The sequence below is a fragment of the Myotis yumanensis genome, unplaced genomic scaffold (assembly GCF_028538775.1).
Source record: "Myotis yumanensis isolate MYYU_CA2020_CCGP unplaced genomic scaffold, mMyoYum1.0.hap1 SCAF_7, whole genome shotgun sequence".
Taxonomy (NCBI): domain Eukaryota; kingdom Metazoa; phylum Chordata; class Mammalia; order Chiroptera; family Vespertilionidae; genus Myotis; species Myotis yumanensis.
Genome location: NW_027223758.1, coordinates 12,700,589 through 12,726,156, shown reverse-complemented (window position 1 = coordinate 12,726,156; position 25,568 = coordinate 12,700,589). Strand labels below are relative to the sequence as shown.

The following is a 25,568-nucleotide window of genomic DNA, read 5'->3' as shown; positions in this document are numbered from 1 at the left end:
TGCCCCTAACACTTGCCTATCTGCCTCATCACCCCTAACCACTCTGCCTGCCTTCCTCATCACCCCTAACCCCTCTGCCTGCCTTCCTCATCACCCCTAACCCCTCTGCCTGCCTTCCTGATTGCCCCTAACTGCCTCTGCCTCGGCCCCTGCTGTGGCTTTGTCTGGAAGGACGTCTGGAAGGTCATTCGGCTGTCCGGTCTAATTAGCTTATTATGCTTTTATTATTATAGGCTAGAGGCCCAATGCACAAAATTCGTGCAAGAGTAGGCCTTCCTTCCCCCTGCTGCCGGCACCAGCTTCCCTCTGGCACCCAGGACCTGGGCTTCCCTTGCAGCCCTGGCTTCATCTGGAAGGACATTGGTCTAATTAGCATTTTATGCTTTTATTAATATAGGTAATATTGGTACCAATTACTGGCGTTATTGTGATGACAATTATGGTATAGTGACTACTACTGTTGTTGTTATAACAATAGATTGTTGTTTTATATTATTATATATTGCTCTGATGAACCTCTGTGTCACCTCAATTTCCCTGGAACCTGGGGGAACCCTGCAAAGTTTATGCGATGATTCTCACCATTATCTTGACATTTCACCTCCACTAGCTGTGCAGAGTTTGGGTGCGAGGAATGGCGGCGGATATCAGTTCCGTGACAGGTAGGGGAGGGGTCGGGCGAGGAGCCTCCGCCCCAATACGGGGCGGGACGCTAGGGTCGGTCCCCCTCGGCGTCCGCCCCCCCAGTCTGCGCTCAGCGATGGCCCCTCGCGAAGCAGATCGGACCCTGCCCCTGGCACTCGCCCTGGCCGCAGTGGCCGCGGTGTCCTGGGCAAGAGGGCCGCCTGACGCACGGGGGCCGGGGCAGGGCTGCGCCGCGCTGGGCCGCTGCTGCCCCGGCCGTGACCCGACCTGCGCAGCCCGCGGGCCCCCGCGCTGCTTCTGCGACCAGGCGTGCGGCGCGGCGCGGGACTGCTGCGCCGACTACTCGCGGGCCTGCCCAGGTGCGCCCGGGAGCGCCCGGCGCGTTGGGCAGCGGGGTTCGGGGGTGCGGCGGGGGACAGAAGGGTGCCAACCACGCAGGGTTCTGGGCTTGGAGGTGCGCGCGGAGAAAGTTGCGCGAGGCATGGACCAGGGCGCGTGAGTCTCGGGGGCAGAATGGAGAGGGATGCTTGGAGAGTTGGGTGTTCCAGAGAGGGGGTGCAAGGACTAAGCGCCGGATTTGGAGGGGACTCGAGGGTGGGGGGCTCATGGAAGAGGCGCGCCGGCCGGGGCACCGGTGCGAGACGGACACTGAACGGAAATAGGCGAGTTGGGGGCATGGAGGGGTGCGAGGTGGGAGAGGGCGCTGGGGTTGGGGAAGGGTGCCAGATTTAGCAAATAAAAATACCAGATGCCCAGTTAAACTTGAATTTCGGATAAACAACCAATACGTTTTTTTAAGTATAAGTACGTCCTATATTGCACGGGCCACACTTCTTTTAAAAGCCATTGATTATATTTTTCTGAAATTCAAATCCAACTGGGCGTCCGGTGTTTTATCTGGCAACCCTAAAGGGGTGGGGTGGGGGTGGGGAGGAAGAGACGCGGAGCCTGGAGGGGTGCAAGGGAGGATTGGGTGCACGAGCTGTATTGCAGACATGGGTGGTGGTGGTGGTGGGGGGGGGGTTGTCACAGGGCAAATGGGGAGGGTGTTGAGAAGGCCGAGGGCTGGGTGAACCCCGAGGGGCTGAAGAACTGGGGGTGGGTGGGGGGAGGAGCAGGCTAAAACTTGGTTAGGCCAGCAGAGGTGGAGGTGATGCCTCCCTGTGTTCCTGGTGCTGGGAGTGGCCAAGGGACCAGGGTCTAAGCATTTCCTGTAAAGACCCCGCCAGAGTAGTACCCACCCGGCTCTGAAATCAGGGGCTGATTTGTTGAGTTACTGGTGGGGAGGAGTCTGTCTTCTCTAAATCACAGGAGTAAGTTTTTCACACCCACTGGAGACAAGAATCTACATTCTGTAAAGTGGATATCACCCAATTTTGTCAGGCGATATAGCAATTGGACCCTTCTATCCTGAGACATGAGTGGTCCTTTAGGAATTTACATTTAAAATTTAAGAATTTACAATTAAAAAAAAATCCTCACCTGAGGATATTTTTTCCCCCAATGATTTCCAGAGAGAGTGGAAGTGAGGGAGGCGGCGGGGGGGGGGGGGGGGGGGGCGGGGGGGCGGGGGGGGGGACATCAATGTGCCACATCAATTGGTTGTCTCCCCCCTGCACCCCTATCGCACTGGGAAATCTGCAACTGAGGTACATGCCCTTGACCCAGAATTGAGCCCCTGACCCTTCTGTCAGTGGGCTGATGCTCTATCCACTGAGCCAAACCAGCCAGAGCAAGACTTTACAATTTTTAAAAACTCAAAATTGAAGGCACCCATCATTTATTGATCATTTACCATGTCTGTGCCCAAGAGCTAAGCTGGGTGTCTCATCAAACCTGCTTACTTTCTCACAGCACTCTGGGGTCCCTGCATATAATAATGTTCCCATTCAGCAGATGAGAAAAGCTGGGCTTGGAGAGGAGAAAGCTTTGGCCAGCCGAGGTGTTCCAGCAGGTTTTGAACCTGGTCTGATCCTGTGTCTTCTACCACCTTGCTGCTTCCTACAAGTTTGAGCGGCTAATGGTGGAAAGTCAGGCTACAGTGAGAGGAAAACGTAATTTAGGGTGTTGTATCTCCCAAGTCATAGCAAATGAGACTCCCCCAGAATAAACTTGCAGAAGGACTGTCTTGGGAACATTTGTGTACTTGTCTGCTTTCTGTACAGAGTGCATGCAGCCATGGGGTCATTCAGAATGTGGGGCAGCTCCCATAGGGGCTCCCCTGCCTTAGCCCAGGGGTGGGGGGCCCAGGAAGGAGAAAGGCAGAGGGATCAGTGATACTTTCCCACGGTCTGACCCTCGTCCACAGTATCCCATGAAGTTATCAGTTCCCCAGCATTTTCCATTTTATAAAGAGCTTGGGCTGGTGGGCCCAGGAGCCTCAAAGCGTTGAGTATCTCTTTGTTTTGCTCCTTTGGGAAGGTGTCAAAAAGGCAGCAGACCTAGGATCTGCCCGCTTGTCTGGGCTGGGTGGAGCCAAGGTCTTATAAATAGATCAGGGATAAGTTCAGTTTTCTACCTCCCAGAGGAGCAGGGCAGGAGGGGACATGGTGACTAATTAGGAGGCAAGGGATGGGGAGAAGTATGTTTTTTCATGAGTGATTCAGGGGGTAACGTTGACTGACTTCAGTAACTGATTGTGGTAGAAAGAGATATTAAGATTGACTTAAAAAAACACACCCTATCATTTACTGAGTACTTACCAAGTGCCAGGGAGATACTAGCTGTGTGTGTGTGTGTGTGTGTGTGTGTGTGTGTGTGAGATTTGAGATAAAGAGGAAGGGAGAGAGACATCAATTTGTTGTCCCACTCACTTATTTATGAATTCATTGGTTGATTCTTTTTTTTTAATATATATTTTATTGATTTTTTACAGAGAGGAAGGGAGAGGGATAGAGAGTTAGAAACATCGATGAGAGAGAAACATCGATCAGCTGCCTCCTGCACACTCCCCACTGGGGATGTGCCCACAACCAAGGTACATGCCCTTGACCGGAATCGAACCTGGGACCCTTGAGTCCGCAGGCCGACGCTCTATCCACTGAGCCAAACCGGTCAGGGCCATTGGTTGATTCTTGTGTGTGCCCTGACCAGGAATCAAATCCACAAAATTAGCATAACAGGATGATGCTCTCACCAACTGAGCTACCCAGCCAGGGCTTAAGTTCTTTAAATAAATTGGCTCTTTTAAACCTCACAAGAACTCTATGGAATAGTGATTTCATGTCCATTTTACAGATGAGGAACTGAGGCACACAGAGGTAGTGACCTGCTCAGAGTTGCATAGCTATTAAGCAGCAGATCTTGGATTTGAAACCCAGTAGTCTGGCTCCAGACCACAACACTATATGGTTGCTCAGTAGGGGGAGGGAGACTTGAGCCTATAGGTGGAAGAGGAGCACTGGACATTGCCCACATTCAGTTCAGTCACATCGCTGGCCATCAGCTGTGTGCCCAGCTCAGCTAGAAGCCATGGGGCTGTGAAGATGGGGCTCTGACCCCCCTCAAGCTTATATTTTGAGAAGACGGAGTAGCCATGAAAGCATTTTAATCAGAGCAAGATAGCAAGATGAGGCTTGGAAAGAATCAGTGAGGATGGGATGGAGGCAAGGAGAGGGTGGAGCTGGAGTGACTAGTAAGGTCTTAAAGGATGGAAATCATTGCTTCCTATTTTCCAAGTTCATTACCAAATGTTTTCGTGTATTTTATATCCTTTAATTCTCACTTGAGCCCTGTAAGGATCAATGTCCCCACTTATGCACTTATGTATTCATTGCCCTAGTCATTACTCTAAGGTTTGACATAATTCAAATTGACTTAAGCTAACAAGGGAATTGATTGGCTCAGGTAACTAAGAAACAGTTCATGGACTCTGGTTTTAGGCATGGCTGGATCCAGGGACCCTGGGGATATCATCAGGGCTCTATCTCTCTCCACCTTTCAGCTCTGCTTCTGATAGCTTCATTCTCAGGCATGCTGTCACCAAATGGTAGCAAAGGTAGTACCCAGTAGCTCTGAACTGGTGTCCCTAGTAGAATGAGAGCTTTCTTTCCCTATTTGTTCCAACCAAAATCCTAGGGATGGTTTTCATAGGCCCAGTTTGGGTTATATGCTCATCCTTGATTCAATCAATTACTGAGCAGAGGAGAAGGAATATGTCAATTGGCCATGTTTGTCTCACAAACACACTAAAGGAATAAGGGATGAGGTCACTCTATTCAAACCATGTGGACTGAGAGTGGGGAGGATTGGTTCTTCAAAGGAAAACTGAGGCATTGTTACCAGAAGGTGGCAGTAAGGGGGCTGGAAGGGTAGAAATGACAGCTGCCTGCCACTGAGCTATGAGAGACTGTACATTTAAAGGAACTCAAAGTAAAAGGGTGCTGGGACATTAAATAGAAGGAGGAGGGAGTGAATGACCGAGGGCGTGTTGCAGGGACAACTTAAATTTTAGCCACTAGGCTTGGGGGTCTTTATGATCAACTATAAAAAAAAAGAGCTTTTGTGAACCAGGTCAATAGGATATGGGAATCACTCAAGGAGTTCAGGTAACAGGTCAGAGCTGCATTCCAGAAAAATCCTTTTGGTAGACAGTGAGGAGGATGGACAGTCAGGGGGCTGGGCAGTGAGGTTCAGAGAAGAAAGTGGGGTTTGGGTTGTCCAGAAAGGCATTTCCTGATGTTAGAGTGGGGGCAGAGGGTTCCAAGGGGACTGTGGGAAACTCGGTCTGGCTCCAGCAGGCTCAGCTGGCAGGATGTTATCTGGGTCTCTAGGGTGGGATGAGCAGCCTTTAAACCTCCCACCTCCTCTGCCCCCTCTCTTTTAGCTACACTGATAAGCTAGAATTTCTCCTTTACTCAGAAAAAGGTGGGATGGTCTTTGCTTTGAGAAACACCGCCATCTGGTGGTACTTGTTACAATGCCAACCTGCGGTCATATTTCCTTTGTTGTTGCTGAGGCAAGCGTTGCTCATTCAGTATTCATTTACTCATGATTTACTGGGTCCCCATGTGCCAGTTACTGTGCTTGGTGTTGGGATTCAGCAAGGAACAAGGACTGAGCTTCCGTGGAGCCAACATGAGTGGCGGAGGCTGACAAGCCATGAATAATCACACGAATGTACTGAGTTGCAACCCTAGACCTAGGTGAGGTGAACCAGGTCAATAGGATACGGGAATCACTCAAGGAGTTCAGGTAACAGGTCAGAGCTGCATTCCAGAAAAATCCTTTTGGTAGACAGTGAGGAGGATGGACAGTCAGGGGGCTGGGCAGTGAGGTTCAGAGAAGAAAGTGGGGTTTGGGTTCCCTGGGGATATCACATGAGCATGCTGCTTGGTGACTTCACAGATGCCAACCACATGGAAAGAAGTGTAGGGTGGCATCTGCCTAATTTCCTGCAAATCTCTCATCTGCCTGACAGGCAGGGTAGGGCAGGGCAAGGCAGAGAATCATGGTGGGACTTTGGTACTCCCCTTTGATTCCTATAATAGTCATCAAAGCCCTGTATGCTATCACTGCCTTCTCCGTCTCTGACATCACTTCCTACACTGTCTCTCCTGCTGCAGCCACACTGGCTGGCCTCCTCACTGTCTCTGCAGCATGCAACCTTGACCCTGCCCCAGGGCCTTTGCACTGCCCATTTCCTCTGCCTAGAACCTCTCTCCCCTACCCCCCCACCCATCACTCCCCAGGTACCTACACAGTTCCCTCTATCAACTCGGATGTTCTTTGTCTTGGAGGCCTGCCTCCTTTGACCCCTTCATCTAAAACAGTTTCTCATCATCTCACTCCTGCCATTCTTATTCTGCTTTGTTTTTTCTCAGAGAACGGATCACTAGTTGAAATTACATCATAGGTTGTATTGTTTATTGCCTGTTTCTCCTGCAGAATGTCAGCTCCTCCAGGGAAGGCGCATTTTCTGCTTTGCTCATCTGTGTCCCTGTCACCCAGCTCAGTGCTTGGCCCACAGTAGGCCCTAAATAGTTGCCAAATAAATGTATAAAGATCACCGTTTTTCTGAGCACTTACAGTCTCCTCAGTGCCTTGCATTCATCATTGCATCAGACCTGTGAGCCTGCAGTTCGCATCCAGGTTTGTCTAACTCCAATTCCTTCGCTTGACTTAGATATTCTGCCCCCTTAAGCTCCAGTTGCCTCTTCTGTGAGATGGTTTGACAATAGTACATATACATATAGGGAATCGGGGCCCTGGCAAGTGACAGATGGCATGCCCAGAATAATGAAGGGGAAGAGAATTTGATAAGGCCTCTATTCACAATGGGCTACAGGAGGAAATGGTGTTACGGGAGCCTGGTGGGAGCAGGATTCATGGCTGAAGGTGCCCCCTCACCAGGAGCCAGGCTGAGCCAAGGCTGAATCAAGGGGTGGGGGTGGAGGGCAACGAACACCTGGGCCACACTCTCCTTCCTACCAGCACCCCCGTGTGCTGCAGTCCGGTGGCATTTGGGGTCAGGGAGCCTCTGTGATACAGAGGGCAGGCTTCCCAGAGGGCACAGGACAAAGGAGGCCCGAGAGCACACCATCTCCTAAGACTGTTGTGAGGGTTACACGTGACTGCCTGGCTCAGCACCAGTGACATCAGTGATGTCATTATCAGGTGCATGATGAAGCAATCATGATTGTTAGGTTGCCAGGCTTGATTTTCTCCCTTCCTTCCTACTTCTTCCCTCCTACCTCTCTCCTCCCTCCCTTCTCCCTCCTTCCTCCTCCCTCCTCCCTCCCTCCTTCCTCTGAGCATTTCAGCTCTGCTAAAAGTGGAGATCTGTGCAAGGGCTACGTGACTTCCTGAGGTGCCAGAGGCAACACTGTGTTTCCAACACAATAACCTCATTCCCTCAGTTCAAGGATGTACTTTGTCTCACATTTTCATGTTGCCGAACTAGGACATGTCTCAGAGCTGGTGAGGGCTTTTCATGAGCATCCACCTGTCTTTCTGTTCACCACTGTGTCTCCTGGCTCACACTAGTTGCTCGGTAAATATTTGTGGAATGAGTGAATTAAGTTTGACGGTAGGAGCCCCCTGTGTGTGCATGAGAGTGTGTGTGTGTGTGTGCGTGTGTGTGCATGACTGTGTGTGGTGTGTGTGAGACTTGGGACTCACCCCATCCGACTGGCCCCTGACCTGGAGCTTCTTGCTCTGCATGGCACCGCCACCTGCCGCCTCCATCCCAGAAGGCAGATTGGGTCTCCTTTGACATCAGCTGTACTTTGGGCGACTGGACACTTTTGCTGTGTGTGAATGACAGCAAAGCATCTCAAGTATTGATTTGGGAGTTGCAAGTAAATTTTTAGCAAACAGGCAAATTCACAAATACAGAATCTTTAAATAATGAGGATCAGCATAGATATCTATAATAATAAAAGCATACTATGCTAATTAGATTGGTCGTGGTGGCGGGGGCTGAGGCAGAGGCAGCGGCCACTGCAGAGGGGGCCGAGCCCCTTGCACGAATTTCGTGCACCGGCCTCTAGTGTTGCATATAATGCCTGTGTGAATTCTTAAACGTTGTGTAGCACTGTTTTGCAGGTTTTAAACTGTATGTACATATGTCACCAGAAGCAACCTCTGTAAGAGTCATGCTGTTGCTGTAGCTGAGGCTCATGTCGCTGCAGCAGAGGATTAGCTGTATTTACTGAGCACTTGCTATGTGCCAGAAGCGTGTGCTGTGTATGTTGTATCCAGTTGAATCTTCAAGGCCTCCCTATTAGGTGAATATTCTTTTTATTTATATTTGACAGGAAGAAACTGAGGCACAGAGTGGTGAAATCATTTGTTTTTAGTGCTTAAGAAATGTTTACTGCCCTACCTGGTTTGGCTCAGTGGATTAGAGCATCAGCCTACAGACTGGAGGGTCCCGGGTTCAATTCTGGTCAAGGGCACATGCCTGGGTTGCAGGCTCAATCCCCAGTAGGAGGCGGCCAGTTAATAATTCTCTCTCATCATTGATGTTTCTATCTCTCTCTCTTCCTTCCTCTCTGAAATCAATTAAAAAATATTAAAAAAAGAGAAATGTTTACTGAAGGAATGAGTGACGAGAACAACTTAAATGATCACCAGAAGGATGATGGATGAATAAAACATGGGAATGTTAAGTTTAGGTAGATGTATAAATGGTTATTACAGAGAAACTTTTGAGGAAGACATGGGCTTAGGGTTGCAGGAGTCCTAGTGCTCTGCGTGGTGTTTTTGAGGGTTTGGCTTGTGGGAAGGTGGAGATCTGGCCCCAGGCCAGCCCAAAGCCATGCAAGTTGCCCCTGGAGACTCTACCTTCTCTTCCAGCTGTCTCCTGCATTGTGGCAGAGTGGAGTGGCTGGAGTCGCTGTGTTAAACCCTGTCAGGTCTCCTACCGTGTCCGCAGGAGGCATGTCCTGCAGGAGCCAAGGAATGGGGGTGCTCCCTGCCCCCATTTGGAAGAGCAGGCTGGCTGCGTGGAGTACCGGAGCCACCAGGGAGTGGAGTGCCAGCAGTCCTTGTGTGAGTTGGGTGGCCACCAGGGGGACTGTCAGATCCTGTGTGGGGTCCAAGTTTGGGGTAAGACTTTGCCTTCCTTTTGCCCTGATCCCCTCTTCTCACTTTGTGGATGAGGTAAGAGGCTCTGATTTCCTCTGGGTATCTTGTCTTCTACTCATCTCCCAGTGTGAATCATCAGGACTTTGTATGCACATGATGGGAAACCCAACTTAAACTGACCTGAGCAAAAATGTGTGGCTCCCGTGGACACAGACGATAGGGTGGTGAAGGCCTGGGGTGGGGGTAGGAGCAGGCTGGGAGAGATCAATGGGGAGGAAAAAGGGGACATATGTAATACTTCAACAATAAAGGTTAAAACACACACACACACACACACACACACACACACACACACACACCAAAAAAGATGTGGCTCATGTAACTAAAATTCCAGGGGATGCATTCATGGCTGGATCCAGGAGCTCAAGTAATGTGGCCAGGACTCTCCGTTTCTCAGTTCTGTTTTCCTCCAAGTTGGCCTCATTCTCAGGCCAGCTGGGGATGGTCTTTGATAGCTCCAGGTTTCCCTCCAACCTAACAGCTGGAAGGAAAGGTCTCTTTCCTCATAGTTTCAGCAAATGTCCTGGGATGATATCTTATTGGCTTGACCTGGGTCACGTATCCACTGCTGAACCAATCAATATGCCCAGAGCGATAGAATACACTGATTGGCCAAGCCTGGGCATGTGCTCCCTTTGATGCTGGGAGGGGGGTCAGTCCTATTTGAGTGAGATTAGGGGAGGGGTGTTCTCCAAAGGAAAATTGGGTTGAATGATGCAGGACAGGCACAACTACAGAAGTTAGCTACATTGCACACCTGGACAAAAGTTTTGATGCCGCTACAAAAAAATATGTGATGCCGGTTTTGTAGCTGAAGAAAGTGACCGAGAGAGTACAGTGGTTTTCCTGAAGGAGTAGAAGAGCAGGCAGCAGGGCTCCATGCTGCAGCCTGGTGGGGAGAGGTCATCCTACAAGTACATCACAAACTTTACCCTGGTGTCCTCCCTCCTGCTTTCAATTCTCCAATAGTGACCCAGTGTCCTTAGAGTAAGACCCAAATGCCTCTCATGGCCTATAAGCTCTTGCCTCCTGTGACCTCATCTCTAAGCTCCCCTGCCCACATTTTATTTTATTTTTTAAAATATATTTTTACTGATTTCAGAGAGGAAAGGAAAGGAAGAGAGAGAGAATCGTTGATTGGCTGCCTCCTGCACGCCCCCTATTGGGGAATTGAGCTGACAACCTGGGCATGTGCCCTGACTGGGAATCAAACCATGACTTCCTTGTCCATAGGCCGATGCTCAACCACTGAGCCACACCTGCTGGGCCTCCCTGCCCACATTTTAAAGGCTCATTCTGATCATCGTGGGGACAGTGGGTCAGAGGGCAGCAGGGAGGCCAAGGAAGAGGTGACTGCAGTGGTGCATACAAGAGAGGATGGTGGCTGGACCGGGTGGTGGCAATGGGATGATGGCAGTGGCAATGTCATTCCTTTGGCCTAAAATCCTTCTCCCTCTCCCCTGTCACCCGTATCTAACCTTGCCCCGCCTATTATTTCCTGCCCAGATGTCAGTTTCCCAAAAAGACCTTCCTGACTGCCCCTACTATGTACCAAGCACTTTGCCACATTCCTTGACTCTGTGAGGCCAATGATACTATTCTCATTTTTTAGCAGGGGAAACCAAGGCTCATGGAGACACAAAACGTGCCCAAGATACATTGCTCACCATAAATCATCTTATGTAATTCTGACAATAACTATATGATATAGGTCAGTAATGGCGAGCCTATGATACGCGTGTCAGAGGTGACACGCGAACTCATTTTTTTTGGTTGATTTTTCTTTGTTAAATGACATTTGAATATATAAAATAAATATCAAAAATATAAATCTTTGTTTTACTATGGTGGCAAATATAAAAAAATTTCTATATGTGACACGGCACCAGAGTTAAGTTAGGGTTTTTCAAAATGCTGACACGCCGAGCTCAAAAGGTTCGCCATCACTGATATAGGTACTAGTGTCCTCCCCATTTTGCTGTTAAGGAGACGGGCTCAGCAGGTGCAGTCACTTGACCAAGATCACTCAGCTATAAGAGGCAGAGCTGGGACTAGAACCTGGGATTCTCTGGGGCTCTCCTCACTTCCTTAGGCTGCACCAAAAGGAGCACCATGGATGTTTAAAGAGAGGAAGGGAATTTCATACTAAGTGTTATGGCAAAGACCAAGCCCACAAAGGGTCTCTATGGCAGCAGCAGGAGAGGGGCTTGGGCTGCCCCTGTGTGGGCCTTTTGTAGGTCACTAGCATTAGTTCAACACAAAACATTAAAAAATTATTTTTATTGATTTTAGAAAGAAAGGGAGAGGGAGAGAAACATTAATGATGAGAGAGAATCATTGGTCAGCTGCCTCTTGCACACCCCTCTATGGGGATGGAGGCTGCAACTCAGGAGTCAAACCATGACCTCCTGGTTCATAGGTTGAGGCTCAACCATTGAGCCACGCCAGCTGGGCAATACCAACTCTTTGATTCAGCTCCATCACTCAGGGAATGGGGAGGAGTAGGGACTTCCTTTAGACTTGTTATTTTCCTAATGAATCACCAACCTCTCTTTTTCTGTGTTTTCTGTCTGTTCTAGGAAGGAAGTTGGCCCAACAAAATAACGTATTAATTCATTTACCTATCCATCCCTCTGTACCTCCTTTCTTCCATCCTTACATCTGCCCAATCCATCCATCCATCCATCCATCCATCCATATGTCCAGTTTTCCATCCATTTATTTTATTCATTCATCTCTCCATCTGACATCTCTCCATCCATCCTCTTTGCATTCATCATCTCTGTCTTTTTTTCTATCCCATCTTCCCATTTATTTACTCATCATCCATCCATTCTTCCTTTCTTCCATCATTTTAGCCATCCATCCATCCATCCATGCATCCATCCATCCATGCATCCATCCAACCAGTTTTTAATTCTTGTATCTACTTTTTTACTCACTCATATATTTATAAAAATCATTCATCTGAAAAGCTTTTGAGACCCCTATGCAACTCACTGTGTTAGGCCCTGAGTCTCAGAAATAAATATGATCCTTCCTCCAGCATCACATAAAGGATACTAGTGGGGACCACTTACCCAGTTCTGGGATCCCATAGTCTCCTTAGGGCTGCCATATAAATGACTCAGAAGCTAGGAGTACCTGCCTCGGCTTCCTGTGGTTGTGCTGAGTTATCTAACTGTTTTCTCCTTGGCCCACAGTCCCTGCTCTGATAACCACAGGCAGATACGGGAAAGAACGGAAAAAGCAAAGTGTCCCCAAGGGGCAGGAGATATTAGGGTAAGTTGAAGCAAATGAACCCAAAATCAAACTAAACTTTGTGCACATTTTCATCATGTCTTTCTCTTACCTTGCCTCCCATTTCTTGTCCTGTTACGTTTGAAAGCTCATTAACATGCTTTTGAAGTCCTTAATAATTGGTCTCCATTAAAATTAATTAATTCACTCACTCAATGTTTATTGAGTGCCCATTATATAAAAGGCACTGTGATAGACCTTGGGGCTATAGCAAGGAGTGAAAAAGGACAGGCATTACTTGTCTTCATGGAGTGGGCAGTCTAGTTGGAGGAGACAGACAATAAACAAATAGCATGTCAATGGTGCTAAGTGCTATGCAGAGAAATAAGGCAGGGAAGAGGTGGGAGTGCCAGTGGCCTCTTCACTGAGGAGTCACTTGAACTAAGATCTGGAGAAGGCTTTCTAGAGGAAGAGCAGGTCCGCAAAAGGGACCAGAAAGTGCAAAGATCCCTGGGCAGGCCATGCCCGGTGTGTTCAGGATCAGCCAGACCAGTGTGGCTGGAATGCAGGGAGAATGCAAGTGTAGGAAATAATGTCAGAAATAGATCTCACTGGGCCTATCGGCTGTGGTGAGAAGCTGGACACTTTCTCATGAGACGGGAGTCATGGGAAGGTTTTGAGCAGAGGAGTGACATGATCTCCCTTGAGTTTTCACAGGATCCCTTTGAATGATATTTGGAGAGAGGCAAGAAGGGAATCAGGGATTAATAGGGAGGCTACTGCAATGGTCTAGGCCAGTAGTTGGCAAACTCATTAGTCAACAGAGCCAAATATCAACAGTACAACGATTGAAATTTCTTTTGAGAGCCAACTTTTTAAACTTAAACTACATAGGTAGGTACATGTTATTAACTTAATTAGGGTACTCCTAAGGCTTAGGAAGAGCCGCACTCCAGGGGCCAAAGAGCCGCATGTGGCTCGCGAGCCGCAGTTTGCCGACCACGGGTCTAGGTGAGAGATGAATGTGGGTTGGACCAGGGTGATAGCCCTGTACCTTGTGAAGAGTTAATTGCAAGGACTGGAGGCAGACCAGTGGGCTGGGGATGGCGGTGATGAGGTCAAGCTTCAGGATACTGCCTGGCACATGGCAGGTACTCAGCAAATATCAACGGAAAGAATAAGGTCTGAACAAAAGCAGTGGCAATGGAGAGAGAGAGGGAGCTATATTAGTTAGGATTCCTTTCGTTGCAGGTGACAGAAAGCTCACACTGGCTCAAGTGGAAAGGGGTATCATTGGTTTATATAACTGGGAAGGAAGTTTTGAAACAGTGTTACTTCAATTATGAGGTCAAATAGTGTTGTCAGGACTCACTCTCGTATTCATTCTCTCTCTAATATTCTCCATGCAGTGGCCAATGTGGGAACCAGCAGCCCAACATCCTCCCAGCTTAGCAATGTCAGGTCACTTCCTCCAGTCTTAGTGTGTTATTTCTGGAGGAGAATTTGATTGGTCCTGCTTGAATCCAGCCCATCCTTGAACCAATCACTGTGGCCCGGAGGATGGGAACTCTGATCGGTCAGCTTTAATCATCTGCCCAGGCTAGTGGCAGGTGTGGGCAGCCAGGACCAGCCACCCAGATTGGTTGCCCCTCCAAGACCAAATAGGGTGAGGGCAAGAGTTCCCCAAATAAACCACAAAAACGGAAGAGAAAGTGTATTGGGAAGACAGAAGTTTCATTGATCACAGGCTTCTGGTAAGGAACAGATTCCTGAAGAGTTTTGGGGGCAGCTCAGAGAGGAAGGGACAGGTTTGGGGCTGTCCTAGGAGGAAACTGTCTCCTGCTGAGGCCTCCCAAAGGCTGCAGCCACCAGGGGGCAGTAGCCCCACACAGTCACCCCTGAGTCCTTGATAAGCTGCATCTCCTCCAGCAGGGGGTGCCATTTACTGCCATTTGTAGAAAAGTTGGGTAGAGGTAAAATTCTGGCAAATTGGCTCTTCAAATACCCCATCATGGGAAGTTTCTCTTTTAAATAATTCTCATGGAATCTCTTCTATAAAATAGGATCCGTTGTGAAATGAAATGGAGTGGCTAGGAGTGTCAATTTAGGCTTTTGGGGTTTATCAATGGTTCCATTTTAGGCGCAACCTCTTATTAGCTGTGACTTTAGATAAGTTAACTCTCTGATCCTCAGTTTCCTAATCTGTAAACTGGGGCAACACCTACCTCATAGGATTTCCTTATTCCGTTGGACCAAATGATTCATTCAGCACAGTTTTATTGAGCCAGTACTGTTCTAGGAGTTGGACACTATGGTGAACAGAACAAGCAGAAATTCCTGCCTTTGTGGGGCTGACATTCTAGTGAGGAGACAGATGAGAAATAAACCATATAGTCTTTTGGATGTAGTGCTTGGAAGAGGGCCTGACCATGGCTCTCAATGAGGTTAACTTAAAAGATCAGGAGCCACGCCTCTTGTTGAATGCAACCTGTTTTTGCAGATGGGGTTGCCCCAAAGGTTACTATACCCGAGAGAAATTGTATCAGCCTGGGCCTGCATAGGGCCAGGTGCACTGTAGGTGCTCCATAAACGCTCACAGGTGCCTGGGATGGTGTCTCCCTATGTGGCTGCAGGTACTGTGTCCAGTTCCAGCTGGGACCCATTCCAGGGAGCTGCCGGCAGGTGAGGGCACCTCATGCCCAGTGGACGAAGTATCTGACCCAGGGCCACCTGGTCTGTGTCAGGTGTGAGTGGCCTGCCCAGGATGCCAGGAGCCGACGTTGCCACGGGGACGGCGGCGGGGCCAGAGAGTGAGCAGTGGGACTGGGGCGTGGGAAGTGTGACTGCAGAGCCCAGGGCTTCTCTGCTGCGTGAGGGGTGATGGTGCCACAGGAGCCAGATGCTGCTGCCTGGTCAGGGTCGGGCCCTGGAAGGGCCTGGTCTCAGTGTCTGCGGAGGAACAGCCCCTGCCACTTCCAGTTATGTGACCCAGGGCAAATCTCATCACCTTTCTGAACTCCAATTTCCTGAAAATGCAGAGAGTAAGATGAACTCCCCATGGAGCAATGGTGAAGGTTAAGCAAGATTGTGCAAGCCAAGGACTTAGCATATCTTCCTGGCATCCAGAAAGAGCTCAAGAAAAGGGAGCTGGTATTATTGTGGAATCCTCAAAATTCCCTCGAAAGGCAAGTTTGGTGACTCTCATATTATAGATGAGGAAACCAAGGCTCAGAGAGGCAGTGTGCTTTAGCCAAGGCCACACAGCAGGATTTGACCTAGACTTGGATGATATCAGCTCCTTCAACCGCTTCCCACAAGAACAGGTGTCTCAGGAAGCACTCAGCGTACTAATTATAATAGCAGCTAACATTTATTGAATGTTTACTATGTGCTGAGCATTGTTCTAAGCTCTTTATATTCATTCATTCATTCAATAAATATTTGTTGAGCACTTACTATTGAGCATGTGCAAGGCAATGTTTGGGGCACTGGGGAGGTGCAGTGAACTAGGCAGATGTGGTCCCTTCTCTTATGGAGACAAAGTTTTGCTGTGAGGAAACACATCAGGCAGGCAAATTTGTAATTCGTCAGATGGGACATGTGTAGGAAAAGAAAGCAGAATGAGGAGGAAGTTCTAGGGGTTGTTGCTTTTCAAGGAAGGTGACACTGAGGAGGTGACATTTGAACAGAGGTCTGAAGGAAAGGAGGGAGGGAGCCATGTGGATATCTGGGGGAAGGTGTTCCAGGCAGAGGGAACAGCAAGGGCAAAGGCCCTGAGGTGGGAGTGAGATGCCACTGTGGTCTGGGTGGAGTGAGAGAGGGAGAGCATGTTAGGAAGTAAGGACACATTAACACACAATATGCCATTGAAACATTCCAAAAACCCAAAATGGATACTTTTGGGATCCTTGGGTGCGAAGAGATGTGCAAGGTCACACACCTAGCCAGTAGTAGAACTGGGATTTAAACTTACACCGTTCAGATCCCTGAGCCAAGTTCTAGACTGTTTCCCCCGACAGTGCTTTTCCGGTGCAGAGATTAATCTCTCTCCCGCTTAGACCTGAGATTCTACCATTGGAGATGTGTTCTTTGGGCTAGATGCTCACTTCTGAGAGCCTTGGTTTATTCACTGATCTTTGGGTAAGCCTTTCTAGCCCTACCACTCGGATTAATCCCCAATTTCTCCTTTTGGATGCAAGTATTTCAGGATGTGGGACATGGCACTCTGGTGAGGCTGAGATGAGGGTCACAGGAACCTTGGCTCCACCAGGAAGGGGCAGGAATGGAAGGCAGAGCCAGGGCTGTGCCAGGGAGAGCTGCCTCTCTCCATTCCCACCATACCCAGGCTCACAACAGGTGATGGAAGGTCTGATTGGGGCATGAGCTCACCAGGCAGGACTGGCAGAGGAGGAGGATCAAAGTGAGGACAGAGAGGAGCTGTCAGCTGGATTCTTTCTGTGGGCAGCTGGCGAGGGCAGGCTTGCAAAGGGCCCAGGCCGGGAGGGATTAGCCTGTCAGTTGGGGATTTTTCGGAGGGTTTATTTAGCCCGAGAAGTGTCTCTGAGTTTGGGACAAGCAGGAGGAACACTTGCCATAGTCACGCACCTGTGGTGTGCTGGGCACCAGGTAGGTGCTTTACATCATTCAGGCCCCCAAGCCCTTTTGAGACAAGAGACATTAGCTCCATTTTGTATCATGAGGATGCCAACAATCATGGCAACTTCATATACTATCATTTGTGAAGCCCCTACTGTGTGCCAGGCACTGTGCTTAGACGCTTAGGACAGTGCCCAGCACTTATAATAGGCACTCGATCAGTAGTTGTTACTATTGTCATTATTTTGCATTTTAAAAAGATTTGAATTATGCCTACAGAGAATTGGCTAAAACATATATGAACAGGTTAGTAAATGTTTGGAAAGGAGACACATGTGGGTAGTCACCACCCAGGCAAGGAACAGAACCTGGCCAGCCCTCCAGCCCCCCACTCTGCTCCTAACCATAAAGGAAACCACCGTCCCGACTTTCATGGCAAACCATTGTACAGTTCTCTTAATAGCTCTACTCGGTGCAGATCCCTAAACACTATGGTTTAATCTTGCTTTCCCCCCAAAGTTTAAATACGTGAAATAATGCAGGCGTGTGCCTTTTGGAACCGGCTCCTTTAGCTCCCTATGAGGTTTGTAAGGTTCATCCATGTGGCTGACTTATAGCAGTAGAGCTTTCATTCTTATAGCTGACATGGTTATTTATTTTTTATTTTATTTTTTTTAAATATATATATATATATATATTTTTTTATTTTTCGCTAAAAGTATTACAAAGGGTATTACATAAGTGTCCTTCTCCCCCCCCCCGCCCTTGACAAGCCCCTGCCCTCCCTTACCCCCCCGTGTCTTATGTCCATTAGTTATGGTTATATGGGTGCATACAAGTCCTTCGGTTGATCTCTTACTCCCCTCCCTCCTGTCCCCGACATGGTTAGTCATTATTGTCGATCATTTTTTTTAATCCTCACCAAGGATATTTTTCCATTGATTTTTAGAGAGAGTGGAAGGGAGGGAGGGAGACACATCAATTGGTTGCCTCCTGCACGCACCCTGACCAGGGCCAGGGATTGAGCCTGCAACCGAGGTACGTGCCCTTGAGCGGAATCAAACCTGGAACCCTTCAGTCTGCAGGCCAACACTCTATCCACTGAGCAAAACAGGCTAAGGCTGTCATGATCACTTTTATTTTCTCTGCACACAGAACTTTCCAAAACGTCAGAGAGGTGGAGATTATGGATATCTCTTGTCCATTGAAGAGATGGTAGAGACTCCTAGGAGCTGGGTCATGACACTCCTTGATTCCATGGTGCATGCGTGTGTGTGTGTGTGTGTGTTTTAATCCTCACCCGAGGATATGTCTTTCTTTGACTCTAGAGAGAGGAGAGAGAGGAAGGGAGAGGGAGAGAGAGAAACATCAATTGGTTGCCTCACACATATACCCCAACCGGAGATTGAACCCATAACCTGGGTATGTGCCCTGACTGGAAATCGAACCTGTGACCCTTCGGTGCATGGGATGGCACTCTAACCACTTAGCACACTTGCCAGGGCAGAGCCTGTGTTCTTAATGACTCCGCTGTGTTGAAAAAGGTCACAGGGAGGTTAAGCAACTTTCCTGGTTTGCCACTTCCCCATACTCTAAGACAGGGGTGGGCAAACTTTTTGACTCGAGGGCCACAAAGGGTTCTTAAACTGGACCGGAGGGCAGGAACAAAAGCATGGATGGAGTGTTTGTGTGAACTAATATAAATTCAAAGTAAACATCATTACATAAAAGGATACGGTCTTTTTTTTTTTTTTTAGTTTTATTCATTTCAAAGGGGCCGGATCCAGCCCGAGGGCCGTAGTTTGCCCGCGGCTGCTCTAAGAAGTGAGTCTGGATTGCCCACATGGCCTCTGGGGTGGGCACTGCGGCCGGCTCAGGGCCATTCTCTGTCAGCCACAGTAGACATAGTGCCCAGTGCCTGCCCACTTTTAGGATCCAGGAAAATTGAAAACATTTAAAATTTCTTTTAAAATCAGAAGAAAAGGATATAATACTCATGAAATCTAATAATGAATCCAGCCTGGATTATGTTCATCTTTATACAATGCCGCTGTAAACTATGACTTTAAATATTTTCTGCGTGGAGGAAGGGGCCCACACAGCAAACGCCCTGGAGCCTAGAGATTCATCGCCACTGAGCCAAGCCCGTCTTTTGCAGGAACCAGCTGTTGCTGTGGCAAGCGGCCGGCCACCCCCGGTGCCGAGGGACGTGGAAGAGGCTTGGGCAGCTCCCGGACTGTTCCTGCCCAGAGGTCCATAGCCTCATCTTCATCTAGCGTCTTGGCCCCCTAACTGCCCAGACCCCTCCTTTCCAAGGCCTCCCAGGGAACCCCGCCCCCCCGTCCCAGAGCTTGGGATCCACAGGGTCAGGGAGTGGGGAGGAGCCTGCAAATATGAGACTGAAGGAATAAGCCTTGTCCTTATGTTGACACTGAAAATAGCTTTATGTTTCTACTCGGTGCCAACTAGTCAGAGCCTTGCGAACATCTCTCCGCAGTTCCTGGCTCCCCAAATGTCCTCTCCTACACACACACTGGTGGCTTTTGCCCTGTCCTCCTCACCTGTACACTTACTTTTTACGGACTCTCCTCTCCTCCCCATTTTTTCCACTTAAATAAATTTATTTTAAAAGGCAGCTTAAATACGTGTGTTTAAAGAGGAATGTTCTATCAAGCTAGAAATGAAAATAAATAATAGTAGTCAACATTTATTAAGTGTCTACAGAGTGCCAAGCGCTGTTCTGGCTCTTTTCACATATTGACTAGTTGGACCCTGAGTTAGGTAGCACATCAGCACCATGAGGGCGGGGTTTTGGTCTGTCTTATTTCCTGCACTGTCCCCTGTGCCTAGAACAGTGTCTGGCACGAAATAATGTTCAATAAATATTTGTTGAATAAATGAACAAATAGATGAATGATCAATTGCGATAATTAGAAGGCAATTAGAAAAATGAACATAATGGAAACTAAACAAGTATGGCTAGGTATTGTTGCCTGTCCAAGGAGCTGAGCATGAAACCTGCTCTCTTCTTGTTCAAACAAGAAATTTGCGTGTGTGTGAGAGATAGTAAGGACCCACTGGTATCTAATGGAGACTGGGATCCCTGACAAATTAGAAGAGTTACAAGACTCGAAAGGGGACTAATTTTCTCCTCTTGGGAGTCAACTGTTATATATAACTAGAGGCTCAGTACATGAAATTTGTGCAGGGGGGCGGGAAATCCCTTAGCCCAGCCTGCACCCTCTTGCAATCCGGGACCCCTCGGGGGATGTTCGATTGCTGGTTTAGGCCTGATCGGGCCTAAATCGGCAGTTGGACATCCCTCTCTCAATCTGGGACCACTGGCTCCTAACTGCTGGCCTGCCTGCCTGCCTCATTGCCCCTAACCACTTGCCTGCCTCATTGCCCCTAACCACTCTGCCTGCCTGATAGCCCCTAACTGCCTCTGCCTGCCTGATTGCCCCTAACTGCCTCTGCCTCAGCCCTGCCACTGCAGCTTCATCCGGAAGGATGTCTGGAAGGTCGTTCAGCTGCCTGGTCTGATTAGCATATTATCCTTTTATTATTATAGATTCTTTATTGTTGAAAGCATTACATATGCCCACCCTTTTCCCCCATGACCCTCTCCAGCCTGCTCCTGTCTATTAATATATATTTTAACAGCTTTATTGAGATACAATTTATATACCATACCATTTACTCATTTAAAGGGTACCATTCAGTCCCTTGTTAGTATATTCAATGCTGTTGTAAACCATCTTGTAGTCTATTATTTAATGTCCCACCTTGGGATGGTGTAAAACCATCTCAGATCCAGTTTTCCACTTGCCACTTGGGGAAGCAGCACTGTAATGGACACAGAGCTTCCGGGGAGTCGTGACTCCCGTACCTGGCTAGGAGTGTGCCGGCTCAGTTTCCCCTCTCAGTTTGGGAGACAGGCCTTTGGACCCAGGAGCACAGAGAATGGAGTTGCGGGGAAGGGTGTATCTTTCAGCTGTCCTGGAGGCTGGGCAGGAACTGGCCCAAATGTTGCTGCTTTTCCATCCTCCTTCCTGAACCAGGACTCTGGGTGCGTCTGGGAATCGCTGTCTGTTCCCCCTCTCTGAGAGTGAATGAGTCACTGGGTAAGCTTTTCAGTAGCATCTGTGTATGCTGGTCTGGGGCGAGATGCTGGGGCGTGAAGAGGAGAGAGGTGCAGATCAGCCAGGAGGCCAGCGAGTGGCTGCCCAACTCACATCCAGGCCAGGTTCTCTGGGAGCCAACCCTCCCTGTCTCTGTACCTACACTTGTTTTGGCTATAGGAGGCCGTTTTATGTGGAAATCATTTTACCTGTGTTTGTGCCGTCTTCCCAAGCAGATTGTAAGAGCCTGAACTACCCAGGCTCTGTAGCATATACTTTTTAGAGTCCTTCATAGCTACCATTTTTTCACCCCTAGACAGTGATGCCTGTCTTAGTCCCGCAATGACCGTATAAGGTAGGTGATCTTTCCCCCATTTACAGATAAGGAAACGGAGGCTCAGGAAAGTCCTGTGACCTGCATGAGCTGTCGTGATTAGAAAACACTGAAGCTGGGATTTGAACTGGACTCCAAAGCATGTGCTCTTGGCTGAGCAGGAAAGCAGAGGCTGTGGTGGGAACAGTTAGGGCCCAGCATTCTAGCTTAACAGACCCACGCTATGGCTTAGGAATGCATGGCCTTCGCAAACCCCGAGATTGAACTTGGGACCGGACATCCAGCCTCCTGTTCCTGCTCATCCTGGCAGGATACAGCCTGTGATGATGGGAGAAGAGGGCTCCGAGGAGGTTTCTCTGTACATCTCCATCTATAATTGGCTCCGAATGAAATGATCTCATCCCTGAACACTGAGAAAGGGGGTGGGGTAGGGCGAGGAAACAGCTCCCTGGCAACATCTGACATAGTTTGTGACTAACCCATTTCCCTGTAGGAGAGTGAGAAGAGTGAGATGGTCCGTTCTCTCAAAGACTGTGTAAAAGTTTGGGGAAAAAATAGTGTTGGTAATAGACTGTAGAGGCTCCAGCTTTTGGGGCTTTTATGAGGCCCAAGGCATTTCTCCATTCCTTCCAAACCAGGTATCTTCTTACTGTTGCTCACAAGTCAACTTGACCACCTGTCACTCATGTCAAACCATAGCTGGGAGGAGGTGAGCATGGCCAATGAATTCATCCAGCGACTTATCTTGATGGAGTTCTGTGGCCAGCTGAAGCTCATTTAAATGCCCATACATTAATTTTGAAAGAGGAGCTCCTAATCAACTTTTAAAAAGCTTGTCACAGCACCATCTGCTTGGCGTTTGTCACTACTGCATTACATAAGAGGAAAGACATTTTTAAAGAATGCGGCTGCATTTAGTAATTGGATCGCTGGAGAGGAGCCAAGCCGGGGCGGATGGCACCGCGATTCAGAAATACCATCGGCCCTTCTCGGGGCTGTGGCGGCCTCCCCAAGTTCCACACAGTAGGTCGGGTCGGTCATGGCAGAGACCTGAATGCAACCCAGTTTGGGAGACAGGCCTGGATGCCTGCTTTTCCTCTTGTCTTTCTCTCCCTCTCTTATTTTACCCCCATTCCCATTTATTGTCCCTCATCCCTGCCACCTCAGATAATTCTATCAAGTACCAAATGCTTTCCCTTCCCTAAGGCCCAATGTCCTCATCTGGAAAATGGGAATAATAGGATAATGCTGCGTCGAGGTTTAAATGTATTAGTACACACAGTGGCAGCACATAGTGAGTGCTTGATAATTATTTCCTATTTTCATATAAAGCGATGCCTGACACCTTGTAGGTGTCATGTCCATTTTGTCTCAACAAGTATTTAGGATTACCGAGAGGCAGGACTGGCTCCATGGGTGTGCAGCCCGGGCAGTTGTTTGGTATAATGCTTTGCAGCCACTGTCTTTAAATTCTTAATAATTTTTGAACAAGGGGCTCCGAGTTTTCCTTCTGTAGCTGATCCCGCCTAGACATCTAGAATGATGCTGATTTATTGGATTGCCTGATGTTTAAACAACTGAGTCCACATTTTAAAGTCAGGAGAGTTTGCATAAAACTCTGGCGTATTTGGGAACATTAGAACATCTTGCCACAGTGGGTCCACGTTTCCAGGTGCTGCCAATGAGGGGCCGGAGCTGGGTTGCGGTGCCCCCTACATAAGGCACGAGCTTCAGCCCAGCACGCCTAAGAGGCTTTGAACCGAGTCCCCTTGCTCATTCACAGGGCACCTGGCATGGCGGTTGGGGTCATGGCTTTGCCATATACAGTGGGGCCTTGACTTACAAGTTTAATTCGTTCTGAGACCGAGCTCGTTAAGGAGCTCGTTAACTCAAATTACTCTATCAACTCAATGCAAAAAATCTGCCGAGAGACAGCTGGTATCTCAAAAAACTCGTTAGTCAGGACACTCGTAAGTCAAGGCCCCCCTGTATGTTTTCAGCTTTGCCAGTCAATAGTAATTTGACCTTGACCAAGTAGCTCTTTGCCTTAGTTTTCCACCTGTGAGATGGAAATGATGATGGTAATAGTAACCTCTCTTTTACATGTAAAGATTAGGCTGATTAATATATGTGAGGGATCTAGGGAATATATTATTATTATTATTTTTTTAAAACATATTTTATTGATTTTTTACAGAGAGGAAGGGAGAGGGACAGAGAGCTAGAAACATCCATGAGAGAGAAACATCCATGAGAGAGAAACATCGATCAGCTGCCTCCTGTACACCCCCTACTGGGGATGTGCCCGCAACCAAGGTACATGCCCTTGACCGGAATCGAACCTGGGACTCCTCAGTCCACAGGCTGACCCTCTAGCCACTGAGCCAAACTGGTCAGGGCGGAAATATATTATTAATATTAAAAATTATTTTTTGTTAGTCCTCACTCAAAGATATTTTTTCATTGAATTTTAGGAAGAGAAGAGAGAGGGAAAGACAGAAACTTCCAGTGAGAGAAACACATCGATTGGTTGCCTCCTGCACGAATTTGGGCCAGGGAGGAGCCTGCAACCAAGGTACGTGCCCTTGAGCGGAATCAAACCCAGGACCCTCTGGTCTGCAGGTTGACACTCTATCCACTGCGCCAAACTGGCTAGGGCTAGGACATATATTATTATTGCTAGTTTTTTACTCTCACCTGGTGCAGAAGGTCAGACCCAAGTCTGAGAGCTGCCCCTCCAGGAGCTGGAAGCTGGACCTGCAGCGGCCGGTTATGAGGTCACTTCCTCCTGCCGTCTTAAGCAACATCCCTTGTCAATGTTCACTCTCTCCACCTGCAGTGTTTGCGTTCATAAGTGGTTCAACCTGGGCTTTCTGCAGCCTTCCCCTAGCTCCAGCAGTGGGCATGTGACCCAGGTGGCCCAATCAACATAGTCCATCCCTTGGGCTGTAGAGATTGGTTATGGGATGAACATATGATCCAAGTGGGTCCAATCAGAGTGAGTCCTGGGACTTTTGCTGACCTGTTGGAAAAAAAAGAAGCTCTCTTTGAACCAAGATTTCTAGCTGTAATAATGCCATTTCCCTGGAGCTCCTAGTGAGGGTCTACTATGTGGAGAGAGAGGAAAAAAACACACGCACAACTGAGCCCTTATGACATCTTTGGAGCCCCTGGATCTAACCATACCTGAACCATTACCCTAAGGCTTCTAAGTCCTAAGAGGTTACATTTTCCCTCCCTTTAAAAAAAACACACAACAATTTGAGAGAGCATCTGAAATGCTGTGCTTGGGATCTTTACATGTTCTCTCCTGTAATTCAGATATAAACCCCGTGGAGGAGGGGCTATGATTATAAAGGAATGGCGCCTCAGAGAGGTAAGTGGCTTGCCCAAGGTCACACAGCAGGTCAGTAGTTGGTGCTTGGACTTGAACCCAGGTTTCTTTGACTCCAGAGCCTTTCTTCTATTCCACGTTCTCTGAGCTCTGGACAATAAGGCCTGTGGGGGTAAAAGACAAAAGACCCGAGTCCCATTTTGGCCACTATTTTGCTGTGTGATTTTGATCAAGGAATTACTCCAATATAAGCCTCAGTTTTCCCCATCTTGAAAATGGGGAAAAGACTATTGCCTACCCGCTCAGGTTGTCGTGAGGGTTAAATGAGATAACCAGTGTAAGTCAAGTGCTTAGAACAGGGCTGTGCATTTAACAGTGAACACGAGCTGTTATTTATCATGGCTCTTGTTTTTGAGGGAAGAAAGGAGGTCTGAGGGCTTCACCCTCAGCCTGCAGCCAGCGTGCTCCCTGCCTCCCTGTGGGTCATAGGCTGCAGCAGCCCTGGGTGGCGCCTCCATCCATCTCCTGCCAGCCCTGGCTCACTTACCCAGGAAGAAGGCACTTAAGGAGCCGCTTCTCCAGTTTCTCTTTTAATTTTCATTACATAAATTTCACATTTCCCGGAATAGAGATCTTGAACGGCTGGACTAATTTGGAAATCAAGTCAGCAAAGGGCTTCATTTATATTAATGGGGTCTTGAGTCTGGCT

At 48.4% G+C, this 25,568-nt stretch overlaps 2 protein-coding genes across 4 annotated transcripts in view; one reads left to right on the top strand and one right to left on the bottom strand.

The window, feature by feature from the left end:
* The first annotated feature begins 760 nt into the window (after positions 1 to 760).
* Positions 761 to 19,926, top strand: LOC139013636 (somatomedin-B and thrombospondin type-1 domain-containing protein-like). The gene is made up of 5 exons (XM_070419785.1): positions 761 to 1,004; positions 8,944 to 9,138; positions 12,438 to 12,516; positions 15,108 to 15,284; positions 19,229 to 19,926. The coding sequence occupies exons 1-5, from the start codon at positions 761 to 763 to the stop codon at positions 19,344 to 19,346; spliced, it is 813 nt and encodes a 270-aa protein (XP_070275886.1). The 3' UTR covers positions 19,347 to 19,926.
* Positions 17,882 to 25,568, bottom strand: part of KCNB1 (potassium voltage-gated channel subfamily B member 1) — a 109,562-nt gene continuing 101,875 nt past the window's right edge. For 2 of the 3 annotated variants that reach the window (XR_011472090.1, XR_011472091.1), the window contains exons 4-5: positions 24,223 to 24,547; positions 17,882 to 18,394 (exon numbers count right to left, since the gene is read on the bottom strand). The gene's annotated coding sequence lies outside the window, so the exon portion shown is untranslated. Of the gene's footprint in view, positions 18,395 to 24,222; positions 24,548 to 24,966; positions 25,024 to 25,568 lie in introns of those variants that run through there. The other variant, XR_011472093.1, reaches the window with a different exon arrangement.